Here is a 22,213-nt window from a genome sequence, read left to right on the forward strand (position 1 = left end):
GATGTCATTTCTACTATTCTAGGTGCATATGAGTCTCATGGAATAACGGAGACTGGTAGATATAAACGCTGCTTTATTTGTTTGCAATGGCTAGGTAACATTTTGATTAATCGGGTGGGTTAATTAATTAGTAAATCCTGGGGTGGATACAGAATCTACATTATTTCTTACATTAATACTTTTCTTGTGTTTGTTTTATACTAGAAAGCTTAAGTTGCCTGCTTTTGGGCCTAGTCACTTGAGTCGCAGAAAAGAGCTGACTTGTAATTCTGCAAAAGTCACGAGACGCCCATTCTGAATTAAAGCGTTTATCAAAGCTGCATTCACAAAGCAAAAACTGATGTGCTGTCATCATTCTGTCGGACGTGGCCAAGGTCGAAAGTGAACATTTTGTCAGCCTTAACTTGGCATCCGCGGAAGTTGCTTGGACGTAGCGAGAACAAATTTGAACATTTGTTACAAACTCAGGAAGCTCCTGGTTTCACGTGGAAGAGACAATGGTCTTTATGAAACATGATCTAATGGAACTTTTGAAAAGTGGGTGACATGTCACTTGTCACTCTCAGCCAATGGGACGTCGAAGATTTCTGAAAACTTTCCTTTGCGTAGTTTAGTTAGCGTAGAAAGGTATAAAAAGTCATGCCCCTAGGGATGGGCTGGCTGCTGCTTTCTGACTTTCCGATGAGGGTGATGTGCTGACGGACTTTGCGTGGAGCACGTAAGAATCCTCAAAGAACTTTACTTTAAATTCTATCTATTTAGCTCAGTTAGGGAATTAGGTTTTAGAAATGCTAAACTTTAAATATTTACTTTAAATTTGATTCACTTACTTAAATTGTATTTTCTCACATTTCTTTACAATCATGCTTGCTTCAATGCTAATAAAATTCATTTATAAAACTATCAATTTATATACCATAATTTAGTAAATAAATCTTACTTTTGACAAACAAGCTGGTCTTGGTTATTCAGGAGTGTAGGTTACTATTAGCTAGATCACGTCGCCAATGGTGGTCATTTAAATGGTCAAGTTTTATTCTAATGACAATATTCTTTACGCAAATGTATAAAATTGTATATAGTTTGTAGATAATGTGTATATAGATTTAATCTGACCACCTGATTCAGTAGGCCCAAAATATGTCAGGTTTATAAGTGGGTCCATATTTTAGTATAGAATTTTGTTTATAGATTATGAAGTTGGGTAGCGTTGTTTATGATATATTTTCTATAGGCCGCTGGATCAATTCTCTGGTAGCAGAAATTGATGGTTGCTAAGAGTAACCAAGGTAATATGGTGGTTGCTAAGGGTTACTAAAGTATTATGGTATGGAAATAGGATCGATGTTTTAACACATGTTAAGTTCGTTTTTCGTGCTATCTGTAAGCTATACCGGTATAGATTGTGTGGCGAGAAATTAGTCACGCAAGCCATCTGTTCTGTTTGTAGTGATATCGCCGAGTATCACAAGAGGTATCGCCGTGTACCATAGTGTTGTCGCCGAACAGCACAGTTTTAGGGCTAGGTGTGAATCTTGTATAGTGAGGGTTTTCTAAGAAATTAAAGCAGCATGAGAATAGGGACAAAGCGCCTTCCATAAAACTCACTGTGATAAGAGTATTAGTTATACCCGAGCTCGAATGAAGGGTAAATTAGCGTCGGTGCATGATTATCTATAAACAGGTTAGAGTCCTGTACGGGTACATGTTTCATATCTATAAACAGGTGAGAGCCCTGTACGGATAACGTCGTTATTTTGCTAACGGTGCATGATCTCTATAAACAGGTGAGAGTCCTGTACGGATTTCATGTGTGTTTGAAATTAGGGAAATTTCAGTGTGAAAGTGCGAGTTTGAATTGTATTTTATGTTCAAGTGGAACTCTTAGAACTTTCACTTCGCGGTGGGTTCAGAGCAAAGCGAGTTCATAATTATACATGTTAGAAGGGTGGGGTAAGGTTACTCTACTAACGATTGAATATTATCCTTAGTGTGAATAGCGCCGTCTATTCCGAAGTGTGGATACTTGAATGTATGTAAACTATCCTAAATAGTGAAACGAACAGATGTTGTCCTTATAGTCATTGTTAAGAATTAATTTACACTGAAAAGTGTTCTTAAAATGGCGCTGTGAAAAGATTTTGTGAAGGAGGGGTAAGCGCCAGTAGTGAGAAACGAGAAACCGCAGCTGCAGTGTACGTCACAGAGCCGCGCTGGGATTGGGTGACCTACGTCACAAGCTATATTCTGATTGGCTCTTGAGTCTCTGACGACCTGTGAGCTGATTGGTCCTTCGGAAAAACTCCAAATTTATTGGTTGAGCAGAAAAGTGACGTAGCTCGACTGTCATTGGCTTGTTGGTGTGTTTCGCGTACGGATTGGTCGTTTTGCGGAACATCCCGGAAATATTTTACGAACGATTTTGTGAATTAGATTTAACTTTTAAAAATGAGTTATCATTTTAAACATGTTGAGAAAAAGCCAACATTACTTCAAAAGTTTAAGAATTTATTTTCGCCTGACAAGAAAATCGAAACGCGAGGTGGTAAATTACTTCATAAGTATAAAACACCTGCAGCGTACATGGAAGGTGAATATGGATATCATACTGTCTTATGGTTTGATAGTTGGAAACGCTATACTAAGAACGACGGTGTTTTAACTTGGCCTGATGATGGTTCATTTAATGTAAAAGTCTTGAGAAATTTACGAGAGAAAATGAATGCTCTTGTTCCAAAACCGAGACCAACTCAATTTGAAGCTTTAGTTGAGTGGGAAGATGAGATGTATCAGTTACAGAGAGAAGCTAGTGGAATTAAAAGACCTTCTAAAAATCCACCATGGAGAAGAGAAACTCATGAAGATAGATTGAGAATGTGGAGACAGGGAAACATGAGTGAAGGATTGTATTTAATACAGGAAATGGTAATGGGTACTCCTACAGGGAAATCTATGGAAAGTGAATCTGAAGATGCTGTTATGGAAGAAATTTATACAACAGCTAGAAAGAATCAGCCTTTGAGACCTCCTAGATCATGGTCTACTCCGGTGGTTTCTACTGAAACTTCACCGAGTGCACCTCCAATTAATGAAGCTCCTAAACTTTATCCAAATAATTGTGAAATCATTGAAACTCCTAGAAGATCAGAATTCGAGAATGCTCGAAATGAAGGTAGACATTTTACAATGGCTCCAAGAGCAAGAGAACCTCCAAAAGATTATACAAGAGAGGCAAGAAATGTTGAAGATGTTGATTATAATGAATATTTAAGATCTAAAGAAGAATTAATAAAAAGAATGACAAAAGGCATGGAAGCTGTGACAGTTCCAGTAACAATTGGTCCTGTTCAGCCCGTATTTGACCAAAAGGAAACAAACAAAACTGGATTAACTATTCCTTTAAATACAGAAATTCAAAAGGCTGCTGAAAAATTTTATTCAGACTTATCTGAAATAAACTCTTCTAAATCGAGAATGCCTGATTTAACCTTTAATGAGGATTTATCTCCAAAAACACCAATGGGTGCTATATCAGATATAGGGAGTCCTGAAGCCAGGGTAACCACACCAAAACTTGATGTGGCCAAATTAAAAGCGAATATCGAAGAATTAATAATTGGAACAATTGGTCCAGATAGTTTAAATTACTATCGAGATGATGAACTACTGTTCATTTGCAAAAGCATACAATGGAAAACAAAAAATAAATATGATCAACTAGAGGATCTAGCAGCAGAACTTGAAATCGATGTGAGTAAACAAAAGAATTTTGCGAAACATTACAGATTAGACTTTTCAGAAAGTGACATCGAGAGTTTAAACTCAATGGGAAGAATAGTTCATATTAAAGATTTGATTGTCTATATCAAAAAGCTAAGAGAACTGAACAAATGGAGAGTAAAATGGACGAAAAAGAAGGAAGATGAAAGATTGGAAAAATTGTCAAAACAATTTCCAATGAGAGAAATTGCAGGTGGAGGATATGTTCATGTCCCTTGGTCGAGACAGGACATTCTATTATTTACAAATGACTTTCCGAAATTGAGGGAGAAACCAGTTGAGTGGTACAGGCAAGTCGATAGATTTATCAAAGTATCAAAAGTTCTGTGGATAGATTTAGATGGATTTTTTGATATTGTCGTTCCATCTGATCTTTGGACAGAATGTAAAATATCGATTAGTTGGCCAAAAACAGAACCTGAGCGAATTAAAGAAACAGGTGCTCCAAATCCACTTGTAATGGATTTTTATGAAAAAGTAATTGTTTGGATGAAAAACAAAATTCCACCCAAAGAAGTCGATTGGGTTAAAATAGAAAGGACAGAACAGGAAACAAAAGAATCAGTTCATTCTTTTTATGAAAGACTACTGTTAATTTTTAAACAATACAGTGGTTATGAAAAATTAGATGAAAAAGACATGAGCCATTTTGTCTATAGATTTGTTTATGGACTAAAACCTGAAATTGGAGAAATGATCAGAAATAGCATTGTCGGATGGCAATCACTATCTGTAGATGATATTCTAAGAAAAGCAAAGTATTGTAGCGATGAAATAGAAGTAAAACAGAAGAAGCTGAAGGAGAAAGCCATGTGGGCTCAGGTAAAAGTGGCTGAGCAACAAATTGCCAGCATGGGTAATAAGAACACTAATTTTGTTCAAACTGGGAATACAAACCAGATACAAGGAAAGTTTAAAGGTAATAATTTCCCAAAGAAATTTAGCCCAAAGATTGAGGAGTTGAAACAAAGATTACCTTGTTTTAATTGTGGCGAAATTGGACATTGGAGAGACGAGTGTCCTCATCCTCCTAAAAACTTAAAGAATCCCTTATTGAATCCACAGATGCAGAATGGTGTTGACCTGCAGCGACAGCTACAGATACAACAGGGGTTAAACGAATTAAATATTCAGCGACAGTTACAGCAACAGCAACAACAACAGGTGAATAACCGTCAAGACCAATTGCCACAACCACCTTTTCCGAATTGTGGGGGAGTTCAAAAATATAATCCTAACGTGGGATTTCAGGGAAGTGAACAGGTAATAAAACCACAAAAACAGCAAAAGCAGCAAAGGGTTCAAATGCAAAATGCTTCACAACAATTTTTATTAGCAGAAAGTCAAGACAGCGATTCTGATGATTATTGTTGACGGTGCCCGAGAGAGGAGGAAGAGTGTGTTGTTGGAGCCACTCTTGAGGTTGACCAGTCTGGTCCTTTTGTAAACGGGAAAGTTAATGATGTAGACATCACTTTTCTAGTGGACACTGGTGCTACCCGTTCTACTGTTAGGTCAGTGGAAATTGAAAACCTACCTCTCTCTGGGGATACCATCCAAGTTGTCGGAGTAAGTAATCAGCAAATTAAAACTGACTTAACTGATCCAGTACCAGTTGAAATTGGAAATTACAGAGACAAACACAGATTTGTGGTTTGTAATAGTAGTCCAGTAAATCTATTGGGCAGAGATATCCTATGTAAAATGAATTGTAGAATATATTGTTCTCCTGATGGAGTTGAGTTACAAACAATGGAGGAAGATGGTTTATACAGAATGACAATGATGATGATGGAAGCAGAAGAAACAAAATTGTTTCCTGCATTTGAAGAAAAAGATTTACCTGAAGAACTTAAAGAAACAGTGAAATCTGAAATATGGGATTTTACTGGAAATGAGATGGGTCTGATGAAAAACGTAGATCCAGTAAAAATTACATTGAAACAGGGAATAGAATTTCCAAACACTCCACAATATAAAATGAAAACAGAAACAATTGAAGGTATTACACCTATAATTGAAAAATTAATCAAGCAAGGTGTATTAAAGGAAATGGAGAGTAGCTCTTGTAATTCACCAATTATGGGAGTTAAAAAGTCTAACGGAGGAACATTTAGAATCGTACAAGATTTGAGAAAGATTAATCAAATTGTCGTTCCATGTTGTCCTGTGGTTCCAAATCCAGCAGTAATTCTATTTCAAATTCCACATGATGCTGAATGGTATACAGTCATTGACCTTTGTAATGCATTCTTTACTGTTCCCTTACATCCAGACAGTTATGAAATATTTGCTTTCAGATTCCAAGGTAAGACCCTCGGATGGTCAAGAATCCCTCAGGGCTATACAGAAAGTCCTTCAATTTTTAACGAACTGTTAAAAAGATCATTAGAAGACCTAGACTTACCTGGTAGGTCTACGCTAGTGCAGTATATTGATGATTTGTTAATAGCTGCAAAGACAAGAGAAAATTGTGTAACAGACACAATAATTCTGTTAAATCGCCTTGCAGAAGAAGGACATAAAGTGTCCCCAGCAAAACTACAGTTTTGCAAACAAGAAGTAAAATATCTTGGTCACAGAATTGCAAAGGGAAAAAGACAAGTAACAATAGAAAGAATAAAAATGATTCAAGCAATGTTACCACCAAGAACACAAAGACAGGTCAGAATGTTCTTGGGAATGGTTGGTTACTGTCGACAATGGATAAGTGGATTTTCAGTAATTGCAAAACCACTACAAAGACTGACAAAGTCAGATGTAAAAGATCCAATTATTCTCAATGATGTTGAGATGGATGCTTTTGAGAACCTGAAAAAGAGCTTATGCCAAGCTCCTGCTTTAGGTATGCCAAATTATGAGAAAGATTTCGAACTGTATTGCAGTGAGAGAGAAGGATGTGCATTATCTGTGTTAATTCAGAGACATGGAAATTTAAAGAAACCTATTGCATACTTCTCTGCAGTTCTTGATCCAATTGCAAAAGCATTACCAGGTTGTTTGAAAGCAGTTGCAGCTACAAGTATCAGCCTCGAACAAAGTGAGGGGATCATTATGGGATTTCCTGTGAAAGTTTTTGTGCCTCATTCAGTTGAAATATTACTGACAAGAGGTAAGACTCAACATCTAACAAGTAGTAGATTGACAAAGTATGAGAAAATCATACTAGGAGCAGATAATGTTTCGATTTCAAGATGTTTAAATCTGAATCCTTCTACATTACTGCCTGATTCTGAAATTGTTGATGACATTGAAACAGAACATGAATGTTTAGATGTCATGGAATTCTGCACTAAACCAAGAAAAGACATCAAAGACAGACCTTTGTCTGAATCGGATTTTGTCTACTTTGTAGATGGGTCATGCTTAAGATCCGAAGGAGGTGTTTTAAAAGCTTCATATTCAGTTTGTACAGTCGTAGATGTTGAAGAAGCATCATGTCTTGAAGGAGTTCGTTCAGCACAGGTGGCTGAATTGATTGCTTTAATTCGTGCATGTGAAATATCGAAGGATATAAGAGTTACCATCATTACTGATAGTCAGTATGGATACGGAGTTGTGCATGATTATGGACAACTCTGGTCACAGAGAGGATATATGACATCAGCAGGATCACCAATTAAAAATGCAGTTTTCATTAGGAGATTAATTGAAGCAATACAATTGCCAAAAGAAATCGCCATTGTTAAGTGTGCAGCGCACACTAGAGGAACTGATTATATTTCCAAGGGAAATGCCTTCGCAGATGAAACAGCTAAATACTGCGCAAGGAAAAATTATTCATATAATCGGGAGAGAAGTAAAGAAACTGATTCAAATTCATTAATGCTAACAACTGTTGTAGAAACATGGCATGAGATTAGAGATTTACAAAATGAAGCAGAAGATGAAGAAAAAGATTTGTGGTTAAGATCAGATTGTAGACCACGTGAAGAAGATGGAGTGTGGGTTTACAAAGATGGCAGAGTAGTCTTACCAAATTGTTTGATTGCTGACATGGCCAGATTATATCATGGTCCAGCACATCTGGGAAGAGATTCTATGGTTAGACTTTTCAGAGAAACATGGTTCAATACCAAGTTTAGAACTATTGCTGAATCTTTTTGTCAGAGGTGTTTGTCATGCCAACAAATGAATCCAAACAGAAAATCAGTGGTGGGGACAGGAATAATTGGTCGAGAAGGTGGTCCCTTTACCAGGTTACAAATGGATTTCATCGAAATGCCATTACACAATTGTTTGAAATATGTGCTTGTAATTGTGTGCTTATTTTCAAGATGGGTAGAGGCTTTCCCTACACGACATTGTGATTCAATTACAGTGGCAAAACTAATGCTCAGAGAAATCATCCCAAGGTACGGTTTTCCAGTCACTATTGAGAGTGATGGAGGAAGCCATTTTGATAACAAACTGATGAAGTTAATTTGCGAAGCTTTGAGCATTGAGCAGAAAATACATTGTGCATACAGACCAGAGGCATCAGGAGTGGTTGAACAAATAAATGGAACAATTAAAAACAGAATTGGAAAAATGTGTCTTGAAACAGGTGTAAAGTGGACTGATGCTCTTCCACTTGTTTTGATGTCATTAAGAAGTACACCAGATAAAAAGACAGGTTTGAGTCCTCATGAAATTTTAATGGGAAGAGTTATGAGACAGGCTTTTGTACCTGTAGGTAAACTATTGAGCATAAATGACAGTGCAATTTTGGATTACTGTAAAAGGTTATCTGATATGGTAACTTCTGTGTCTAATCAGGTGGGAACTGAAGCTCAGTCAGATGAAAAAGTTTTGACACATGATCTGAGACCTGGCGATTGGGTCAGAACGAAAGTACATCGGAGAAGGAATTGTCTAGCTCCTAGATGGCAGAAACCTAGGCAGATAATTTTGATCACTACTAATGCTGTAAAGTGCAAAGGATTGAAACGTTGGATTCATCCTAGTCATACTATTCCAGTACCAACTCCTGAGAGTTCTGATGTTGAAAGTGATACAACAGACGATTCTGATTCTGAAGCAGAAGGCGAAACAGAAGGTGAAATAATTCCAGATTCTGAAGATCGACAAGAAAGTCGACATCTGGAAACTGTGCCAGTGAATGGAAATTTGACAAGAAAAGACTTGGAAATAATTGAAATAGATTCTGAAGGTGAAGAGAATCTGTTAAAAGGAAAGATAACTGAGGATTCGGTTGTCTCCATTGAAGACAAAGAAGCAGAACAAAAAGAAGTTTCAGACCAGGAGAGTATCGAAAGGCAGAGAACAAACTCTGAAGTAAGGAACAAAAATCCGAAATCTGGGAAGTTGGGGGTAATTGAGGAAGAGGAGGAAAACGAATTACCAAGTACCAGTGATGGAAGACAAAGTGAAGTTCCTGAAGGAGTGAAATTGCCGAATAGAGAAGTTCCTGAGTCAATTGAAATTTCAGACTACGAAACTGAAGAAAGTGACGTGGAAGGTGAAAGTGAAAACAGAAAGAAAAGGACTTGGAAGTCAGAATCAAATAATTCTGAACCAAAGAAGAAGTACGTGAGAAAAGCAGACTACTGGCCAGGTGGAAGATTGAGAGTCAGATTGATAAAGAAACCAAAAGAACAAGTTGAAGAAATCAGTAGTCAAAAGAGTCCTGGAAAAGAAGTTGGAGTTGGAAGAAAAATTGAAGTGATATCGAGAAAAGGGAAGAGAATAATAAGACCAAACCAAAAATACAAGTCTCCTGAGTGGACTTACTTAGTAATTCCACCTGTTATTGACATATATGATAGTAGTGAAGAAGAAAACGAAATCCAAGAAATTAGTGACAATGATTGAAGTACAGAAATATTAAATTGGCAAAAGGCTGAAGAAAATTTGTTAGTTGACACAAGGTCGAAGAAAAACTGTTTAGTTGAAGAAAACTTATGTATGACATAAGGTCGAAGAAATCTTGTTTAGGGTTTAAAAAAAAAAAAAAAAAAAAATATTTTAAAAGGGGGGTGTAAATATAAATTTAGAAATTTAAAATTTATTTTATTTTTTATTTTATTTGAGGCTAAAATTAACCAAAAATGCCTTATGTTAAGGAGAGCACTTCAAAATGTTCTGTTTTTAAAAGATGCTGTAAGATGACTCTGGTGTGTCTGCTCATTTTAATTCTGCTCTGGTTGGTTCTAGCTGTAATTATCCCTTTGGAGATGAATAGAGAATTACACAAAGTTAACATAACAAGCAAAGCTCTGGTTAGCCAAACTAAACATAGTGCGTCTGCAAAAGTTATTGATCATCAGCCTAACATTCATCAAGATAAATCAATTGGTGATTTTTCAAGTAATACATTCACAAAGCTATTGAGTGAATATGTTAAAGTAATGGATGCAAAAGACTGCTACGTCTGTGTTAAGTTACCTGCTTCTGTTTCTGAGGGAGTAACATATAATATGCTTCCTCTCACTTATGCTGTAACATGTAGTGTATTAACTAGTTTATTTTATCAAACTGGACGTTTAGAATATTACTATTCAAATTATGATGAAATTTTTGCAAATATTAAGATTGATAATGCTTTAAATAAGCATAAGAAAGCAAAACAAATGAGAGAATTTTTCCTTGTTACTAACGAACTCACTTACGAGTATGCTTACAAGAATAATCTAACATGTAAATTAAGTGCTGAAGGAAAGAAATTTTTGAACATGGTTGAGGAGAGAAGAGCAATTTATAAGAGGAATGAATTAGTCAAGCAGACTAAGTCAAGTTTCTGGCAGAAAGAGGATGAGAAATTAAATGGCAAAATGCTTGAAAATATTGCAATTCACATAGACAAACCAGTTAGTGGAAAACTTTGCATTAGAAGAGATAATACACTTTTTGATAATTATTTTGTAGGTGCTAGTAACTGTGAAGATACTTATCAGATTTTGGGAGGTTGGGGATTTAAAGGTGGAAAAGATCCTATCTTTCCTGGGATTTATTTTGTTTGTGGTGACAAAGCCTACTACAACCTTCCAGACCACTGGTATGGAACTTGTTATGTGGGAATTGTTTTTCCTAAAGTGTTTCATGTTGACAGAGATTCAGAAGGATTGTTTAAAATTCATAATTATGTAAATAGAGTTAAAAGAGAAACTTTTACTGAAGTTCTGGGAGATATTTTTCAAGCTGTAATACCTTTTGTTGGTATAACCCTAAATGCAGGGAGAATCAGAAAATTGTCCACTATAGTTGATAGATTATCAACTGACACAGCTGATGGGTTCCAATTAGTGAATGTTGAAGTTATTGCAATTAGATCCATGGTGATTCAAGATCGCCTTGCTTTAGACATACTCCTAGCAAAAGAGGGAGGAGTCTGTGGCATTTTACATGTACAACATTGTTGTACATATATACCTGATGAAAGTAAGAATATTGAAATGTATATTAAGAATATTACTCAAATGCATTCAGAGATAATTCCTTTAGAAGAAGATGATTTTACAGGGAAACTTTCAAAAAGGTTTCAAGCAATTAAAAACTGGTTTCATGATATCGGAAGTTCAATTCTTGGCAAGATTCTGGCACCTTTGATTATAATAGTATTCATTTTTATTTTGACCAAAATAGGTTGTTTGTTACATAAAAGAAAGAAACAGTTGAAAGAAAAGAAAAGAATCTATAAACTCAGAAAAGAAGAAGAAAGAGAAATCGAATTACAGGAGTTACATAGAGAGCGTTATACTAATTCCAAAGATTATGCAGAAACAGACTTTTAGGTTTACTGATACAAATGAATTTGAATCGATTTCTTAGAAAATTAAATTATCAAAATTTTGAGTGCTGGTGTGGTGATTTGTTAATCACCAGATGAGGGAGTTGATGGAGCGAGATAGAAAACAAAATTTTGTTTAAACTCGTGAAGTCATATTTCCATAACATGAATAATAATATTAATGATTTGTGATTTGTCGTGCTAATACAACTTAGATTAAACTTTACACATGGGGGGACTAACATGTGTGCTCATAAACGTGCATAATTGTTGCATCTTTTTGTTCGTGCAAAATAATAAAATAATTTATTGTTTTCGTTTTTGTCATTACTAACTGCTGCAAACTCAAAAGAAGCATGTGCTTGTTTTGCTTTTCCTTGTCTGTGTGATGTCATTTCTACTATTCTAGGTGCATATGAGTCTCATGGAATAACGGAGACTGGTAGATATAAACGCTGCTTTATTTGTTTGCAATGGCTAGGTAACATTTTGATTAATCGGGTGGGTTAATTAATTAGTAAATCCTGGGGTGGATACAGAATCTACATTATTTCTTACATTAATACTTTTCTTGTGTTTGTTTTATACTAGAAAGCTTAAGTTGCCTGCTTTTGGGCCTAGTCACTTGAGTCGCAGAAAAGAGCTGACTTGTAATTCTGCAAAAGTCACGAGACGCCCATTCTGAATTAAAGCGTTTATCAAAGCTGCATTCACAAAGCAAAAACTGATGTGCTGTCATCATTTTGTCGGACGTGGCCAAGGTCGAAAGTGAACATTTTGTCAGCCTTAACTTGGCATCCGCGGAAGTTGCTTGGACGTAGCGAGAACAAATTTGAACATTTGTTACAAACTCAGGAAGCTCCTGGTTTCACGTGGAAGAGACAATGGTCTTTATGAAACATGATCTAATGGAACTTTTGAAAAGTGGGTGACATGTCACTTGTCACTCTCAGCCAATGGGACGTCGAAGATTTCTGAAAACTTTCCTTTGCGTAGTTTAGTTAGCGTAGAAAGGTATAAAAAGTCATGCCCCTAGGGATGGGCTGGCTGCTGCTTTCTGACTTTCCGATGAGGGTGATGTGCTGACGGACTTTGCGTGGAGCACGTAAGAATCCTCAAAGAACTTTACTTTAAATTCTATCTATTTAGCTCAGTTAGGGAATTAGGTTTTAGAAATGCTAAACTTTAAATATTTACTTTAAATTTGATTCACTTACTTAAATTGTATTTTCTCACATTTCTTTACAATCATGCTTGCTTCAATGCTAATAAAATTCATTTATAAAACTATCAATTTATATACCATAATTTAGTAAATAAATCTTACTTTTGACAAACAAGCTGGTCTTGGTTATTCAGGAGTGTAGGTTACTATTAGCTAGATCACGTCGCCAATGGTGGTCATTTAAATGGTCAAGTTTTATTCTAATGACAATATTCTTTACGCAAATGTATAAAATTGTATATAGTTTGTAGATAATGTGTATATAGATTTAATCTGACCACCTGATTCAGTAGGCCCAAAATATGTCAGGTTTATAAGTGGGTCCATATTTTAGTATAGAATTTTGTTTATAGATTATGAAGTTGGGTAGCGTTGTTTATGATATATTTTCTATAGGCCGCTGGATCACTATATCATATTTGTATACTTCTGTGTACATTAGCACATGCTGCTATCCAGTTCTGCTCATACTGTTTAGCTATTTCCTTCGATCTGTACTTATGAAGAAACATTTATTAGTTTTAACTATTTCTTTCAACTTGCCTAAAAAGATTCATGCTCTGTTTTTTACTGCTTTACTTTGTACTGTGACTGATCACTTTTGCACTGAGCCCGGACTGCAAATACTTCAAATCTTCAAATATGCAGAAATACAAATGCATACAATATTAAAATCAAGTAGCAATATAGATATTACCCAGTGGTTCTCCCATTTTCCCATTATAACAGCAGGTCCTAAGGAACGTGCGGGGTTCATGCTGGCACCGGTGTAGTTGATCTATCAAGAAAACAGTTCAAGGTCGATATTACTATGTTTTATTAGTAGAAATAAAATCTGCTTTAGTCTTCTTAATCAGTTAATGCCATTATACCACCCATACCGTGGAATAAAGTTGCTAATCCTATGATGGGCTTTGAGTCACATGCATTCTAAAATATCTAGCAATTATAAACAAGGGTCACTAATAACGCCCGCATTCATATTTCGAAATAAATTAGTTAGCAGTGGCGGAAGAAATACGTTCTATTCAACAAATGGCATTTAGTTTTAGTTGTGTAGTTCAGCAATGGCTGTATATTATTCTACTTTGAAACCTATCGTCTACCATATGGCCATGCCATTTTCTTAAAGATCCCTTCCATGGACACTTTATTTAAGATTTTAAAGGAGATTAGGAGAGACCTTGAAAGTGCAGTTTCTTTTTCAATGCCTCCCAATTTGAGTGTTCGTTATGAGGCTGTATTTTGCTGGGAGAATTTTTTAATAACGACATAATCAGATATGGTTATGTTTGCTTAACCAAATACCTTCTCCGGTAGGGACAGTTTGGCCTTCTACAGCAGTCTCTCCTCTGGCCTGTCAAAAATGTGGCGATTTCAAGGCTGCATGCTCTGTGGTTACCTTATATTTATTTGCTGGTGGAAGACTCTGAAACATGGCGCCCTGAAATAATGTTTGTGCTTTCATCTCACACTGCATAACCCAGGACAACAAAAAGACATCACTCCACAGCCCTCCTACATGATGGCACACACATCTGGGCGCGCATAACATTGCTGCCACAAATTGTTTTTTTCTCAAATAAAGAAAATACCCAAGAAGAAATTGCAAACGTCTATGTTAAATAACTCATGTATCATGAATAAAAATTATAGAAGGAAATCATGTCAAGTCAAGAATAACTTTATTTCGGTTCAAAGAACCATAAACGTTTCACAGTAAAATATTCACAATTTATAAAACATCAATAGAGAAAAGTAAGAACAAAACCAAAGTAAATAAAACATAAAATGTCAGCAAAGACAATTAAAAAGCATCGTTTTAGAAGAACAATTGAAATAACAAAGACACATCCTGATAATCCTATGCCAATTTCACTCATAGCGCTTTCTAATCATGATGGAGCACCTTATAAAGTTTGCTACAGCGACGCAGATATCAGAGGAGGCCAATGTATGCAAGTAATTAAAAACATAATATCTGAAAGAAACATGTAGGGATAGATACCTTACCTTAGAATTACCCACAGGCGTCAGACTGGATCCGGAAAGTTTTCGTCAGCAGTACCCCTGTGCGTCGGAAGGTGGCGTTGTGCGGCTCCGCTTCCGTCGTTGGCGTCATGGTTGCCGAGATGACGTTGCGTCATCTACTTAGATGTGGCCCTCGAGCGCTGACATCAGTTCTTTCTTTTTCCGCGCCAGCAAGCGCAGATCCGGAGAGAGCGGTACCCCCAGTCACTTTTTGACTGAGTTTTTCGAGGCCTTTTGTCTCTTTTTTTAGTCGATCGACTCCTGGTGCCGTAGGGTGCCCGGTTTCAAGTCCTGTGAGGACCGTCATCGAATGATGTCGTTGACGGACCTGCACCGTGTGTGTCTCTACTGCCTGGGGCGCGACCAAGACCCCAAGTCGCTGCTCTGACTGCATGGCCATGGTGTTGAAGACTTTGCAGGAGCGGTCCCGAAAGTTGCTTGAAGTCCGGCAGTCGGCTTCGCGCCGCTCAAGGTCCCGGTCCAGTGGGAGGTCGAGGAACCGTTCAAAGAGCCATCACCATCGTTCGTCGGGATCAAAGTCTTGCACTCTGGGTCAGGTAAGACGAAGCATTACAAGAAGTCGAAGAAGCGTCATCGCTCACCGACTTTGCGAAGCGGCTGAGGGTGCGGGTAGTGACTCCCCTGTGGCTCTGGCGGAACCTACGGTGTCGCCGTCAGCCTACCCGCCCTTCCCTGTTCTGTCACCGATTCTCGCCCAGCTGCAGGAATTTCTGTCAGCCGTGGCCCGCATCTTTGGGCCATCGAGCCCCGCCGGCCTGCATTCAAACCCCGGCGGCCTGACTGGAGGTCATCATCCTTCACTGTCGGTGGCTCCGGCATCGCTGTCTGACACCTCCGCCAACTTCGGCACCACCTCCGAAGTCGTCCGTGGCACCGGACGACGTCGCCCCTCGTCTCAGCCCAGATGTAGACAGGGAGCCGGAACGGCGTCGCTCGGCGCAGATGAGACCCTTCTTTACCTATGTCCAGCCTCCTTATTTTAGGTCTGTTCATCAGCCTTTCGGAGGAAGGGGAGGAATGGGAGGGGTATGAGGAGCATCTCACAGCTCAGTGTAAGTATGACCTGGGCTGGGCAGAGGAACAGGGGGATGCCAGTGATCTGGACACCCATCCTGACCTTGGCATGCTCACTCCTCCTACTGTGGCTACGGAGGAGGGTGCAAGTTACGCAGTGGTGTTGTGTAGGGTGGCCGAGGCCCTCCACCTTCAACTTCCTACAGTGGCCATCAGGACTAACCTCCTGACAGAAGAGCTTCAGCCGGCGGCTACCTCTGGGGAGCCACTGCTGCCTTTTATTGAGGCACTCTGACGTTCTTTGGGCCCCTGGTCCAGGCCCAACACTGGGGCTGCTGTGGATAGGAACGTGGCCCGACGCCATTGCCCGGACCCAGGTGACCCCCTTTTCCTCTCCCAACACCCCACCCCTGAGAGCTCGGTTGTCCAAGCCTCCACGTCCCAGAGGGCATTCCCTACCACACCCCCAGACAGGGAATCCAAGGGACTGGAACAGTTTGGGAAGCTTTTTTTTCTGCCAGTTCAGGGCTGCGGTCTGTGAATACCGCAGGCCTCTTGGGCCGTTATTCCCACTCTGTGTGGGATACGGTGGTGCAAGTGCTGCCTCAGTGTCCGGAGGAGGCACAGACATTGCTCTCTCAGGCTATTGCTAAGGGGAGAGATGCAGCGAAGTTCACAACACGATATGGCCTTGACACCGCCGACTCGCTGGGCTCCGCTGCCATGCCTGGCTGAGAACTACTGGCTTCTTGGGGAATGTCCTGAACACCCTGATGGACATGCCCTTTGATGGCATTCACCTTTTTGGCAACAAGGCAGATAGTGCGTTGGAGCATTTTAAGGACTAACAGGCTACAGCCAAGTCCTTGGGCCTTTCAGCCACTCACCCTCCTCCGCCTTCTGCCTTTCGCTCCTATCGTGGCCACGGAAGGGGTGCCCCAACACGTTTGCTTCAGTGCCACAGGCCGCAGCAGTCTCAGTGCGGATGCGGGACCCACAGAGGCGAGTCGGGGGGCCAGCGGGCAGGTCAGTTCACTTTCACTCCAGCCACCACTGCCCCAAAACCTTCCTAGTCCAGTCTTTCAGGCCCATCAAACGCCAGTGGGTGGCAGGATTCGCCATAACCTCCCGCACTGGCGCACCATCACTTTGGACAGGTGGGTTTTACAAATAGTCCGAAAGGGCTACTCCCTCACTTTCGAGACTACCCCTCCAGCTAGGCCACCCCAGTACCACCACATGTCGGGGGCACTTCTTCAACATGAAGTCGCTGCCCTCTTGGCCAAGGGGGCCATTGAGCGCATTCCTGCGTCAGAAGTAGGACATTGTTTTTATTCTCACTTCTTTCTGGTGCCCAAGAAGGACAAGGGCCTGTGTCCTATCTTGGACCTCAGGGACATCAATCGCTTCCTCAGGAAGGAGAAGTTCAAGATGCTAACCCTGGCTCAGGTCTTGTCTGCCCTGGACCCTGGAGACTGGATGGTTGCATTGGACCTGCAGGACGCATATTTTCACATTCCCATCCTGCCGGCCCACAGGCGTTACCTGCGGTTCACGGTAGGTCACAAGCACTTTCAGATTACCGTGCTCCCCTTACCTGCAAAAACAACAGTTGATGGACAGAATGCAGAACAATGTCATACATTCACCCCAATACAGCCATCTGGGCCTAAATCCATCGTTTTTTGCACTCCACACCACCCCAGTTCAGACATGGCCATATGCAAATCAGCCTTGACCCTGTGCCTCATGGGAAAATTCCAGCCCGAACTGCCAAGCCATGTCTTTCCTGGACCGGAATCAAGCATCCTAGGACCGGTTTCTGGCTATCAGCCGTCATCAGCCAGGATAGCTTGACTCCAGTGGTGTGGAGAGCATGGGACACACGTCTGAGCATACCCATCGCACTCGGGGTGACAACTGCAAAAACAACAGTTGATTGACAGAATGCAGAACAATGTCATAAATTCACCCCAGTACAGAGATCTGGGCCTAAATCCATCGGATGCTTGATTCCGGCCCAGGAAAGACATGGCTTGGAAGTTCGGGCTGGACTGTTCCCATGAGGCACAGGGTCAAGGCTGGTTTGCATATGGCCATGTCTGAACTGGGGTGGTGTGGAGTGCAAACAAACAATGGGATTGCATGGGATTAAGAGGCAGCAGTTGATTCCTTTCAACTTGCCTCCTGAATGGTGTGATGTAATTCTGGCAGTCAGGCGTCCCTCCACTAAGTTGGATCACTGATATAATATCGATTACACAAATATAGAACTACCAAAATATCGAGGAAAAAATATAGAATTCTAAAAAATCGAATTCCAATCTCCAAACAGGTAAGTACAAAAATATTGAATCAAAAATATTGTTGTAAAAAATATAGTTAGTCAAAATATCAAAAAAAAATGTCTTAAAAGTAATTGAAAATTAATGAAATAATAAATATAATTAACTTAAGCATACTTAAAATACTTAAATACCTTAAAATTAATAAATAATTAATGTAAGTTAAAAAAAATACAATTTTATTTTTTAATACATATATATATATATATTAACTTAATATTAATAAAAAATATACAATATTTTTACCATACGATAGCGGGAGAGTAAAAGTTACTATTACAACTCTAGTGAGTGCAACAGTAGGGAAAGCTTTGGATAGCGTAGGGGTAAAAATAACTATTCCCACTCCAGTGAGTGCAACAGTAGGGAAAGCGTTGGATAGCGGGAGGGTAAAAATTACTATTCCCCCTCCGGTGAGTGCAACAGTAGGGAAAGCGTTGGATAGCGTAGGGGTAAAAATTACTATTCCCACTCCAGAGAGTGCAAGAGTAGAGTAAACGTTGGATAGCGTAGGGGTAAAAATTACTGTTCCCACTCCAGAGAGTGCAACAGTAGGGAAAGCGTTGGATAGCGTAGGGGTAAAAAATGCTGTTCCCACTCCAGAGAGTGCAACAGTAGGGAAAACGTTGGATAGCGGGAGGGTAAAAATTACTATTCTCACTCCAGTGAGTGCAACAGTAGGGAACGCGTTGGATAGGGGGAGGGTAAGAATTCCTATTCCCTCTACAAAGAGTGCAACATTAGAGAAAACGTTGGATAGCGTAGAAGTAAAAATTACTATTCCCACTCCAGAGAGTGAAACAATAGAGAAAGCGTTGGATAGCGTAGGGGTTCAAATTTCTATTCCCACTCCACAGAGTGCAACAGTAGGGAAAGCGATGGATGGCGGGAGGGTAAAAATTACTATTCCCACTCCAGTGAGTGCAACAGTAGGGAAAGAGTTGGATAGGGGGAGGGTAAGAATTACTATTCCCACTCCAGAGAGTGCAACATTAGAGAAAACGTTGGATAGCGTAGAAGTAAAAATTACTATTCCCACTCCAATGAGTGCAACAGTAGGGAAAGCGTTGGATAGCGTAGGGGTAAAATTTACTATTCCCACTCCACAGAGTGCAACAGTAGGGAAAGCGTTGGATAGTGGGACGGTAAAAATTACTATTCCCACTCCAGTGAGTGCAACAGTAGGGAAAGCGTTGGATAGTGGGAGGGTAAGAATTACTATTCCCACTCCAGAGAGTGCAACAGTAGGGAAAACGTTGGATAGTGTAGGGGTAAAAATTACTATTCCCACTCCAATGAGTGCAACAGTAGGGAAAGCGTTTGATAGCGTAGGGGTAAAATTTACTATTCCCACTCCAGAGAGTGCAACAGTAGGGAAAACGTTGGATAGCGTAGGGGTAAAACTTACTATTCCCACTCCAGTGCCGTTAAACAGTAGGGAAAGTAATGATTTATTATATTAATACAAATAAATTAAATGTCAATACCAATAATATATTAATTAAAATTAATTACCAATGTAATATTATGTAATAATTAATTAATTAGAAATACAAATACATATTAGTAATTAAAAATCAATTACCTATTCATAATTAATTAACAACTAATAATTTTCAATAACATAAACTAATTATTAATACCACTTAATAATTAATTAGCAGTAAATTAATTATCAATACCCAAAAGTATTTTTAATATGCAATTAATTACAATTACATTACTTCCCACCCTATTCCCCTATAAACCCACAACCTGCTACAGAAAATAAATTAATAAAATTATCATAATTATCAAAGAATTAATTATTAAAAACGAGTAACAATTAATAAAAATTAATTACCAATTAAAAATTCATTAACAATAAATTCTAAATAAATACCAATAAATAAATACAAATATTTAATTAACTACAATTAAGTTACTTCCCACCCTATTCCCCTATAAACCCACAACCCGCTACAGAACTAAAAAGCAAAATTAAATTAAAAATAATTAATAATTGTTAAAAATGTACGTTTAATTTAATATATTTAAATTACTTCCCACCCAATTCCCCTATAAACCCACAACCCGCTACAGAATTAAATTGTGCAAAAATTAAATAACATAAAATTCATTACTTAAAAAAAATTAAACATACATTACAAAAATAATATACACTTTTCACACATATACTAACATACAAAACACTTAAAAAATTCGATATTATTAAAAACTCGATATATTTTATTGCCTATATTATATACTTTGATATTTTAAACTTCGATATTTTAAACTTTGATATTTTGACAATCGATATTACTTACCTTCAATTCGATATTTTTAACAACTATATTATGTCCATTCGATATTTTGTCCATTCTATATTTTTAATTTGATATTATGTCCATTCTATATTTTTACTTCGATATTATGTCTTAATACCCACTAAGTTGGTATACACCTGCAGGTGGAACAAATTTATGGCATGGTGCACAGCACAGGCTGTGGATCCCCTTTCTGCCCCTCTATCAGAAGTTCTTCTGTACCTGCTTTCTTTGGCCCAGCAGGGCTCTGCTCTGGGCACTATCAAGGGCTACCTTTCTGCTATTTCGTCCTTTCTCAGGCTCCCTGATAAGCCCTCTCTTTTCAAGTCCCCAGTTGTAAATAGATTCCTCAAAGGCATTACTCATCTATTCCCTCCTATTCCCTTCATAATGCCACAGTGGGACTTGAACCTAGTTGTTACCTATTTATTGTGCGCTCCCTTTGAGCCTCTACGCAACTGTCCTCTTCGTCTGCTGACTTTAAAGACTGTTTTCCTGGTTGCCATCACCTCTGCCACGAGAGTGAGTGAGCTCCAGGCTCTTTCTTGTAAACCTCCTTTTCTATCTGTCAATCCTGACAAGGTTGTGCTCAGAACCTGTCCATCCTTTCTGCCAAAGGTTGTCACTGCTTTCACACCGGGCAAACCATTACTTTGCCCACCTTCTTTCCGCCTCCGCATCCTTCCAGAGAGGAAGAGAGGCTCCACCGTATGGACCCAAAACGTGCGCTCACATTTTACCTGAACCTCACACAACAGTTCCGGGTGGATGACCAGCTCTTTGTTGGCCACGTTGGCGCCAAGAAAGGTCAGGACATACACAAGCGGACTATCTCCCGATGGGTCATCTTGTGTATGAAAGCTTGTTATTCTCTGGCTAAAAAGGAGCCTTAGGTCTTGCTACGCGCCCATTCCACCAGTGCGATGGCTGCCACCACGGCATTGGGACGTGGTGTCCGCTTACAAGACATCTGTCAGGCAGCTACGTGGGCCTCGCTGCACACTTTTACTAAGCACTATTGCCTGGACAGCCAAGTTCTTTGGCTGTCCTGTTCTCCGGAACTTTCTGGTGTGATCTTGGTTCGCAGACCCACCACCGAGGTTGGTATTGCTGGGGTATCTATTCTAAGCTAAGGAATCTATCACTACGTGTTTCTTTCAGATGAACAAGTTACTTGCCTTCGGTAATGATATATATGTAAGAAACATTAGTTAGTGATAGATTCCTTACAGCCCCACCCATTCTCCCTGTTCTACGAACTGATTTCTCGGGTTAAGGTCATCCCTTTCAGGGCCTTAATTTCAATGCACCAGTGGTCAGTATCTTGCATGGCTCTACGTTCCTGGCGCGGAAAGTCATGTACAGAACTGACGTCAGCGTCATCTCGGCAACCACGACGCCAACGACGGACACGGAGCCACACGACGCCACCTTCCGAGGCGCATGGGTACTGCTGCCGAAAACTTTCTGGATACAGTCTGACACCTGGGGGTAATTCTAAAGTAAGGAATCCATCACTAACTAATGTTTCTTACAGATATATTGCTAACAAAGGTAAGTAACTTGTTCTATATGAGCAAGGATGAATATTCCTTAATAATGTAAGCCGAAATCTGGTTCTCAGTGACTTATATAAGGTGCAAAATAAAAGAAAGTGTAATGTGGTTAGCCTAGAAGAATTAACGATTGGGGAAGACATAAGTTTGCCCGCCCAGCCCCCTTGACCAGGAAACGCTAACAAAAAGCGCACGGTGCATAG

At 39.2% G+C, this 22,213-nt stretch overlaps 1 protein-coding gene across 1 annotated transcript in view; it reads right to left on the bottom strand.

Annotated features, from left to right (window-relative positions):
• The window catches only part of LOC144827291 (aquaporin-4-like), a 233,422-nt gene that overhangs the window by 132,292 nt on the left and 78,917 nt on the right, over positions 1-22,213 (bottom strand). The window contains exon 3 of the mRNA XM_078685662.1: positions 13,432-13,512. Within this exon, the coding sequence (XP_078541788.1) occupies positions 13,432-13,512 (81 nt within the window). The remainder of the gene's footprint in view (positions 1-13,431; positions 13,513-22,213) is intronic.

This window comes from Lissotriton helveticus, chromosome 4_1 (assembly GCF_964261635.1).
Source record: "Lissotriton helveticus chromosome 4_1, aLisHel1.1, whole genome shotgun sequence".
NCBI lineage: Eukaryota > Metazoa > Chordata > Amphibia > Caudata > Salamandridae > Lissotriton > Lissotriton helveticus.